Source organism: Nothoprocta perdicaria, unplaced genomic scaffold, assembly GCF_003342845.1.
Source record: "Nothoprocta perdicaria isolate Ctin4 unplaced genomic scaffold, notPer1 scaffold_97, whole genome shotgun sequence".
Classification (NCBI taxonomy): Eukaryota; Metazoa; Chordata; class Aves; order Tinamiformes; family Tinamidae; genus Nothoprocta; species Nothoprocta perdicaria.
In genome coordinates, this window is record NW_020456276.1 from 2743336 (window position 1) to 2753032 (window position 9697).

At 63.0% G+C, this 9697-nt stretch overlaps 2 protein-coding genes across 3 annotated transcripts in view; both read right to left on the reverse strand.

The window, feature by feature from the left end:
• Positions 1 to 76, reverse strand: part of TEAD3 (TEA domain transcription factor 3) — a 15366-nt gene extending 15290 nt beyond the window's left edge. For both annotated transcript variants that reach the window (XM_026053197.1, XM_026053198.1), the window contains exon 1: positions 67 to 76. The gene's annotated coding sequence lies outside the window, so the exon portion shown is untranslated. The remainder of the gene's footprint in view (positions 1 to 66) is intronic.
• Positions 77 to 3369: 3293 nt separating this feature from the next.
• On the reverse strand, positions 3370 to 9082 carry TULP1 (tubby like protein 1). Its single transcript, XM_026053260.1, has 14 exons — positions 9036 to 9082; positions 8386 to 8431; positions 7075 to 7186; positions 6818 to 6964; positions 6455 to 6601; positions 6236 to 6349; positions 6028 to 6162; positions 5722 to 5813; positions 5450 to 5620; positions 5252 to 5364; positions 4845 to 4953; positions 4637 to 4735; positions 4365 to 4536; positions 3370 to 3503 (listed from the first exon to the last, which is right to left on the reverse strand). The coding sequence occupies exons 1-14, from the start codon at positions 9080 to 9082 to the stop codon at positions 3370 to 3372; spliced, it is 1638 nt and encodes a 545-aa protein (XP_025909045.1).
• Between the last annotated feature and the right edge of the window lie 615 nt (positions 9083 to 9697).

Consider the following 9697-nt stretch of genomic DNA (forward strand, 5'->3'; position numbering starts at 1 on the left):
GGAGGCCGAAGCGCAGGGGAGAGGGAGCGAGTGTCCCCCCCACGCCGGGCCCAGGGGGGCTCTTACCTGCTCCGCGCTGCTGCGGGCTGCGCCGGCGGCGGGGCCGGGAGCGGGGCCGGGAGCGGGGCCGGGCGGCAGGAATGCGGGAGCGCCGCTCGCTCCGGAGTCCGCGCACGGAGCCAGGCGCGAGCGACGGGAAAGTTTATGCAAGGGAGGAGCACAAAGTTGGGAGTCAATCAGGAGGCGGCGGGGCCGGGCCCTCCCCCGGGCCGGCCCTGCCTCCCGCCCGGCCCCGGGCCCGGTTTCGCCCTCGGCCGCCCCGCGGCCCCGCGCGGGTGATGGGCGGCCGAGGGGCCGCGGCGGCGTCGTGTCCCGCCCCCCCGCCGCCACTGTCGCCGGGTCCGCATCCCCCGCGGGCTGCCCCGCTGCTGAGCTCGGGCTTGGAGGGCGACCCGGCCCCCGCAGCGCCCTCTAGGAGCCTTCATCCTCATCATCCTCATCATCCTCGGCCTGCCCTGCTGGCTGTGCCCCCCTGCCGTGCGCTGCCGTGGTGGACACGGCTCTGCCCCACAGAGTTTTCCACTGTGTGCCCTCGCCCCTGAGCCTGCCTCGCTCTGTGCACACCCTCCTCCTCATCCCCCTCCACACACTCCTCAACCTTGTGTCTTCATCCCCATCCTTCTGCCTTCATCACCGTCTGCACACCCCCATCCTCGCCTTCCTCCCCCTTATCACGCCCTCATCCCCATCCTCCAGTACACAGCCTCATCCCCACCCTCATGGCCTCCTATTCCTCTGCACGTAGTGCCCAGGAAGGCTCTTCAGCCCCCACAGTTCCCCTTTCCCAAGGGAAAAGTGGCTGGGCGCAAGGCCAAGGAGACCTCCTTGGAGTGAGCTGAGGGCAGCTGGAGCATCACAGAAAGGCGACTGTCCCCCCTCACCATGGGCATGGGTGACAGGGACCGGCTCCCCGGCACCCTGGTCAGACAGTGGATGCTCTGGGCAGCCGCATCCAACGCACGTTTTCCTGATTTTCCTGCTGGGACAACTTTCATGGACAAGGCATTGGAGGCCACGAGCTCCCTGACACCTGGCACTTTCAGCACCCTCCGATGGGGAATAAACCACCACAACCCCCAGCGCTGGGCGCCAAGAGGCCAAACCCGCCCTAGGAACAGCGGCAAAATGGCTCCGATTTTCCGTAGGCCCTTCGGGAGCCGGCGTTACTCATCCCTTACTTGGGCAAAAACGACATCAGCTTCTCCCGGAGATGACAGTCCTAATTGAGTTCAATCGGAGTTTGGGCTGAGTAAGGCATGAGCCAACACGCGTGCGTCGGGCCGCGGGGAAAGCGCTCGGGAGCCGCGAGCTCCGCACCGGCAGCGCCAGAGCCGCGAGCCCGGCTCCCTGCTTCGCTTGCACCCGGCGCATTTTGATCCCCCCTTTCCTCCCTCCTTCGGGAGTCCTCGAGCCGCCTTTGGGCTCTTCCCTGTGCACTTGGTGGGAACAGCGACTTCCCTTCTCRCTTCACAGTATAAAAGAGCTGCAAGCGGCAACGCCATAAATAATATTTGCTCTCGGCCGGCACATGTGAGCTYGGGCAGCAAACCAAGAACAGCTACGACGCTGTAAAACGCCGACACTTCCCCACCACGGCTTCACTAATTAAAAGCCCATTCCTTCTCAAAAGCGGCTGGAAAACATGGGCTGGGCCGCTATGGATGCATGGAGATCCCATGGCTCCCGCCAGGACCTTCCCAGTTATGGGAGCTGGGAGCCCAAATCCCCTGTGAAGGCCAGCAAGTGCACACTGCGGGAGCCGGCAGCCCTGCGGGCCCCTTCGGGATGCCTCATTTGGCATTGGAGATGGGATGGGTGTTTTTTCCCCACCAAATATTCTTTTTTTTTTTTTTTTTATTTTTTTGCAAAAATCTTGCAGTTTCGCATTTTGCATCCCAGGCAAATCCATGCTGTGTCCCTGCAGCATGCGAGCAACACAGCCCCATGCGGGGCTCCAACCCATCCCCACACCGCCTGCCTGCATGGCTCCAACTCCAACTTTTCCCCCCCTGGCAAACCGCCCAAGCCTCCCGCTCTGCCCTCTGCTGCCCCAGGGCCACTGTCATCCTCTGGCAGCGGGAAAACTGCTCCCGGTGGWCGCTGGAGCCGCAGGGCTCTGCGCGAGCCGATAAGGCTGCCGCCGGGGCCGGAGCGGCACTCGCAGCGAGCATTCCTCTCCCGCCCACGCGTGCGGCCCCGCTGCGCTCATTGGCCTGCCCGTGCATCCGTCACGCTTCCCGGCGCCCAAACTGGATGCACATTGCAACGGATGAGGGCTGGAGCCCCAGGAGCTGCTCCACTGGTCCCAGTCCTTCCCAAGGCCGCACTGGGTTCGGGCCAGGCTGGTGCGGGCGACGCGACGCGGGCTGCTCGCTTGCACCCTCTCCTCACTCCCCCGGGTGCTCGCTGGAGGCTGCGCTCTCCTATGGATGCCGCTTTTGGGGTGTGTTTTGTGGTTGCCCTTGCTGCGACAGCGGGAGTTGGGAATTTGGGGGCGGGTTGCAGGGAGCAAGAGGTAAAACTGTGGAGATTTGGCGGGGGGGCTGCAGGGACAGGAGCCCGTGGTCCACGAGCGGGGACCAGCACAGGGGTGCTCATAGAGATCTGCTTCCTTCAGCGTCCCTGGGTCCGGATCGGCCCTCAGACACTGCCCAGCCAAGGTCTGAGGGGCCCCCAGGAGCCACCAGAGAAGATGCTGGCCACCAGTTGGCACCAGCTGCCCGGGTCCCTGCGAGCTGCATCCCCCCTCCCGAGGCCAAGATGGGACCCCCATCTGCCCAGGGGGCCTCGTCGTGTTCCACCAAATTCCCACTCGGAGGTTGCCGGCACCGACCGTGCCGCCCATCCCTGACCTTGGGCAGAGTCCGGGGTCACCATCACATGTGTTTTGGGGACAAAAAAGTGCAGCCTGAAGGAAGCTGCCCACCCATTGCCTTCCTTAAGTCCTAGGGCATCCAGATCCAAACCCCCCACAAAAAAAGCAGAAGAAATAGATAAAATCAAGCAAGGGCAGGATGTTCTTCCAGGATTCACTTCCAAGAAATGTCTCAAAGGGATGAAATCAGGATAACAGGCAGCTCATCTGCTAAATATACCCCGGGGCCGAGTGCGCCCGCGGCCGCCCGTCCTTCCCTGGCTTGTCCGGGTGGGAGGACGGGGCCGCGCGGCAGAGCCTTGGGGCCCTCTGCGGGGCTGCCCGGGCAGCTCTATGCCCCTCGGGGTGCCTTCTCCAGGCAGGAAGCGGCCAAGCAGGGAGCCRAGGTGGTGAAGGGCAGGCCGGGTGGCATCGCGGCGCGATGCTGGCTCTGGCTACTCGCAGGCCAGCTTGCCGTCGAAGCTGGACAGGGCGATGGCGAAGGCCTGCACAGCGCACAGCGGGTAGTTGTAGTCCATGGTGAAGGCGTCTTCGGCCACGCGCCCRAACTGCATCACGATGTAGTCGGCTGCGGGATGGGGACGGTGGCTGTGGCACCCGCCTTGCTCCCAGCCTTTGCCCACCCAGCCTTCAGTTGGGGATGCAATGCCACCCATGCCCCCAGGACCCTGGCCACTGTCCCAAACCCACCACCCTGAGGGCTCCGGGCTTTGCAGCCCAGTGTTTTACAGCCCATTTTTCCCAAATGCCACCGTTTCCCATYGCAACTGAAGCAGGACGCTGTCCCCGGCCATCCCATTCCCATGGCATCAGGGATCCAGCGGGATCCAGACTTGCGCGGAAAGCGCCGAGCAGCACCCGTGGGAGCAGGGCTTCCTTTGTCACCAGCATGAGGGTGACAGGAAATCGGTAAAAATAACCGGGGGCCCCCATCAGTTTTTTTCTGGCCTGTAACCCAACACCCCAGCCGCTGAGGGCTGCTGAGCACTGGGGACAGGTGACGAGCGGCCGGGCGAGGCAGCTGGCGCAGGGAGCCGAGCGCAGCCCTGGGGCTTTGCACAGCAGCCAGGGGCTGGGAGGGACACAGGGCTGCACTGCCCAGGGTCGCGGCCCGCAGCACCAAGGGGTGCCSGGCACCCCGCAGGAGCTGCCCTTGCCCTAATCTGCCTGGCAACAGGTGACMTGCGTGGTCCCTGTGGCTTCCCCGGAGCCAGTGGGCAGCCCGTGGCTACGGAGCTGTGCGGCAAAGCAAGGTCACGCTGCAATGCTGCAAACCAAGGCCGTGCTGCAATACTGCAAGTCGTGCTGTCTGTGCTGTCGCGCTGCAAACTGAGGCCACGCTGCAACGCTGCAAACCGAGGCCACGCTGCAACTGAGCAAAAATAAGAAAAGGGGGGCAAACAAGAAGGCGCCGCAGAGCCAAACTTACGGTCGTCGGCATGCACGATCTGGAAGTTTTTGACGGAGGCATGAGTGACACGGCCGTGGAAGTTGAGCACGTACGACTGGGTCTCATCGTTCCACACGGGCGCCTTGTTGTGCAGCTCGATGATGTTGTCCATGTTGCGGTTCTGCCACCTCATGAGCAGCCCGTCGTTGTCCTGCCAAAGGCATGAGCCCTGTGGGTGTGAAGAGCCACGCCGAGGCGGGAGACCCGCCGCCCCCAAGTAGCCCTGCTCCGCATGGCACCCCTGGACATACGTTTCGGGGCCGGATGGGCACCCTCTCGTTGTCAGCGTTCATGCCGGGGATAATGACCGTCATCTTGCGGGGTCCCTTGAAGCCCAGCACGTTGGTCTCCTGCATGGAGACACCCCATGGGTGAAAGCAGCTTGGYGCCCCAGGGAGTCACAGCAGGGAGACCCCTGCCCTGGCACCAGCGTTTGGTGGAGGGGGACGCGGTGCTTACATAGACCACGGCCGAGAGCTCCTGCCGCACGTTGGACCAGTCGGCGTTGGCACGGTCGGGGTTGGCCCCGTTGTCAAACACGGTGAACTTGGTGCCCATGAGGTTGGACCTGCAGAGTGGGGGGGACACAGATGGGACCCCAGGGGAGGGTGGTCACCCTGGTCGCTGCTGCCGTCCCCCCTCCCTCACTCGGGGACTCGCTGGATGGGACTTGATTGCTGGGTGCTCTGGGGCTCCTTCCAGCCTCCTGCTCCCAGAGGGAACCGGGAGAGCCTGTTCTCCCCCCACAGGGACACACACACAGAGCAGCCCCTGTGAGCACCCCGCATGGAAATTTCCCACACCCAGCAGGAAACGGAGATATGGAGCCCAGCAAGGGGGAGAATGGGGGCTGGGGGGGCTCCTGCCTCAGCTTCCCGATGAAATTCTCGCCGCCRCGCGACAAGTCCGTGGGGTCGATGGAGATGAGGTAGTTGGAGGTCTTACTCTTCTTGCGCTTCCGCCCAGCCAGCAGGAACACCTGGGTGTCACCATGGGTGTCACGGCCTGTGGTGGCGGTGCCAGGGGTGGTCCCCGGCCACCTCGGTCCCCCCACGGCYGCCCACCTTCTTGTCGTTGTCCAGGTGGAGGTAGTAGGTGGGGTAGAGCCCCCGGTCCATGCCTCTCTTGTCCCGCGTCACGCGGCACTTCACGCTGAGGCCCTGGGGCGCCGGGCGCAGCACGAACTCCTCCAGCTTGTCCACCTCCACGGCGGGCGACGGCGGCCGCTCCTCCTTCTGCCACCGCCCGCGGCGGCCAAGGGGATGTCAGCCACGGCAGCCCCAGCCCTACTGCACCCRGCAAGGCCCCACCGCACAACCCCTGACAAAGTCCTCACCTTCTTGGCCTTCCTGCCCTTGCCCTTCCTGTTGGAGTTCCTCGGCTCCGGGCTCTCCTCCGCACTCCCGGCCTCCGCGGATTTGTGGACAGCTGAGAGGGAGACACAGGAATGGTGACCGGTGTTGGGGGTGAAGAGCCACCAGGCTGCTCGTCCTGTCTCGGTGGTGTCATGGCCTCCAAGCGTGGGATGAGGTGCCCACCTGGATCCCATCACCCCAGGGACCTCCCAAAGCGGAGCTTGTGGCAGTGCCAGGGGCAGCAGAGGGGAGTCCCTATCCTCCGCGCAGATCCACCCCGCTCCCACCTTTCTTCTTGGTCTTCTTCTCCTTTGGTGGGTCGCCACCCGTCTGGAAGAGGGATGCTGGGTTCTTCTTCTTCTCTGACCGGATGGGCTTGGTGCTGGAATCAGAGTCATCCTCCTCATCACTGCTGGCAGCGGCTGCGGGACATGGGGGGTGTCACAGGGTGTCTGCTGACCGGGCACGCCGTTGAGGCCCCCTCTCATTCTTTACCTTTCTTCTTGCTCTTCTTCTCCTTCTTCTCACCGTTCACTTGGAACATGGATGTCTGCTCCTTCTTGGCACTTCGGGCAGACTTGGCTTTGCCTTCCGGCTCGTTCTTGTCTCCTGCTGGGACCGGGCAGAGCAGGGTGGGGAGGTCGCATGGCCTGCACAGGATGTCCCCTTGTCACTGGAAGCCCGGGGAGGGGGTCCACCCACCGCGGTGCTCACCCCTCGGCTTCGCCTTCTTCTCCTTGCCCTCATTTGAGGGTGTCTCCTTGGGCACCTTCTTCTTGAGTTTCTTTGGCGGGTYCTTATTCACCACCTCCTCTTCCTCCTCCTCCTCCTCTTCATCATCCTCTGAGTTCTCAGCAAGCTCTGTCCGGTGGAGATAAAACAGTTAAAGCAACGGCCAGGGTGACTGGCGCAGACGGTCCCTGTGCAGCCACGTCTCGCGCGCACCGCCATCTCGTGGCTGCGGACGGGCTGGGGGATGCGACACCCCGGGACAGGGCGCGCTGGGACCCGGGACACCCTGCACGGGGACCCGGGACACCCTCCAAAGGGACCCGCCACCAGCGGCTGTCTCCTCACCTTGCTTCTTCCTCATGACCTTGGCAACGTGGATGGGGGTGGAAGGAGGCTCCTTCTTCCTCCGGGGCTCTTTGGGTTTGGCGTAGGGGTCCTTGTCGCCCTCTACCTCCCCTTTCTCCTCCTTCTTCTTCCTCAGCTTCTTGACACCTGTGTGCATCAGGAGAGCCCCCAGGTGGATGGCCCTGTGAAGGGACCCATGGGAAAAGGCGTCCCCTCCATCCCTGTGCCTGGGGGTGGTGTCCGTCCCTGCCRCTCACCCTGGGCTGGGATGCAGGGCTCCTCAGCGGTGCCCGCCTCTGCCGCCTTCTTCACCTTCAGTCTGCGGGGTTTGACCTCCAGACCCGGCTCCTGCCGCTTCTTCTTCAGCTTCTGCACCGGCCGCAGCTGCAGGAGACACAGAACGGCCGGTTCTCCTCCTCACCCTCCTAACGACCGTCCCCACTATCAAATATGGGGGGTCCCTTTCCAAAATGTGGTGGTTTGGGCTTTGCATGGAAAGAGAAACATCCTGCCAGCACGGACACTGTTACCACCCTGAGAAAGGACGATGGGGCAGAGCACTCCTCTGCCTGGCACCCTTGGAGAGCTTTTGGGATGGACTCTGGGTGCTCACTGGGGGCTTCAAACACGGTATTTTGGTGCATCCAGAAGACCCTTGGATGAACTGGGCAGCCTCCTTCTTCCTGCTGCTGGGTGGGTGGTATGAGACCCAGTGCCTGGGAGGGGACGGATGGGATGGGATGGGATGGGATGGGATGGGATGGGATGGGATGGGATGGGATGGGATGGGATGGGATGGAGCTTCCTCTGCGGGATGATAGGGAAGTGCCATCCCTGCTGGGCACAGTCCTCCCCGCCTGCCCACAGACGGGGCCATCAGGGCCAGAGGCCCTTGTGATTCCCCCTTGGTRGGATGGGAGGGACCATTGGACAGGCTGGAAACCGGAGGAGGAGGCACGTGGAGCCAAGCCAGCTGCCTGCTGCCTCTCGCCCCATCGCAACCCACTTGGAAGAGACTGCAGCAGGTAGTGCCGTGCCCAGGAATAGCCGGCAGGAACACGGTTACGTGGGGATTGAGGCCAGCGCAAAGCGGGGCCATGCGGAAGCGCAGGGATTAGATGCAACCCCCCCTAATCCTGCTGAGCCCATGCTATAAATAACGCCGATTAATCCAACACGGAGTGTGCAATCATGGCAATTAGCTGGACCATAAACATCTGGGCCCACRGTGTCAGCATGGGAAGGTGACATAAGTAACCCTGTCGGATTAGGGGTGCCTCTTCCACTCCATTGAGCACTTTTCCACCTCTCTGCGGTGGAGTTTGGCAGGAAAGAATTCTCCAAAGGCAGGTCCTGAGGGCAGGGGCTGCATGTTGCATCCCAAGACATTTTGCAGGAGGGTTGGGATGCTTCACCCCGTGCTTCTTGGGGCTGTTGCTCCCTGTTCGACATTCTGCACAGGTTGCAGGGTCCCGGGACGCCCAGCCAAGCTGAAAAACCTCTGGCTACTGGGAAAGCAGGACCACGTGTGCCAGSGGCACCCGCTCCACCGTGGCCGATTTCCTCACCTGCTTGGGCTTGTGGGGCTGGGGGCTGCCAGGCTCCTCGTCCATGCTGTGGGCAAGAAGCAGAGCAGATGAAGCCTCTCACCTCATCTGGGGGACTTGCAGGGGAGAATGAAGCCCCCGGGATGCAGCCCAGCACTACAGGACCATCTCCCCTCTTCCCCTGCCACGTGGCAAAGGGGCAGTTCCAAAGGGAAGGAGGGACCCACAGGAAGCTGACGGGAGAGTCTGGGGGCACAACCTGCCTTGGGGATCTCTCGGTGCCCTGCCCAGGCAGCAAAACCCTGGCCCTGCTCCCACTCCCCTGCTGCATGGACAAGCAGTTCGTGCCCTCTTCGCTCGCCTGTGATTTGCTCTGTAAAAACCTTGGTGCTGGGAGATATTGGGCTGATTTAGGGCAAAAGGAGAAATTCTGATGCTGCCATGAAGCCCATGTCCCCAAAGGGAAGAAAACCACAGCCTTTCACTCCCCACCTGGGAAAGCTCCCCGCCGAGCGCACATGCAGGGCGCCGAGCCCGCTCGCTGCCCGGCTCCGTTTCTGCGCGAGCCCYGTCCCGCAGGCTGGGGGGCACAAGGACACGTGTGGACACGTCGCCCCTCGCAGCAAGCCCGGTGCCCAGCACGGTGCGGGAGCCCTCCCGCCGGCGCTCACCTCTCAGCAGCCCAGACCTCGCGCAGGATCTCGGCGTGCAGCGGCATCGCGGCCCCGCGGCGCCCTGGCCCCGCCGCCCGCCAGAGCCCACTCACTTTTTATTCCCCTCTCCTCCTCTCCCCGGTTAAGAGGATTTCAGGAGTGGCCGGGGAGGCGCAGGATGTGCCAGCTGGCCCCATAATCCGGCCCAAGGAGTCTGCGGGCTCCCTGCTGGCAGCAGCCACCTCTCCTCTCCAGCTCCTTCTGTGCGGGACAGGGCTGGGATGGGCTGCTGGATTTGGGGCTCCTGGCCTTGGATGTTGGGGTTTTGCTTCCTTAATAGTCATTATCATTAATAGATTTCTATATTTATCTACTAGATATCTATAGATATCTATATTTAATCTACTTAAATTAGTCCCCTTTGAAGGCCACTTGCTTTTCAGAGCAGCCACCAAGTGCAGGGCCCCAAAATACTTTCCACTAGGGAAGATGGACCAGGAAAATGGCTCAAGCACCAGCACAGGGCAGCTTCCCTGCGAGACCGACCATGTCCTGGGGTGGCGACACACGGGGCCTTGTCCAGGGCAGCTCTCGGCAGCGCCCCAGGCGCCGAATCACGGCCGGGCTGCGGCTTCCCGACTGGAAAAGGCACCGGCTGGGAGCAGGGCAGCGGGAGCAGG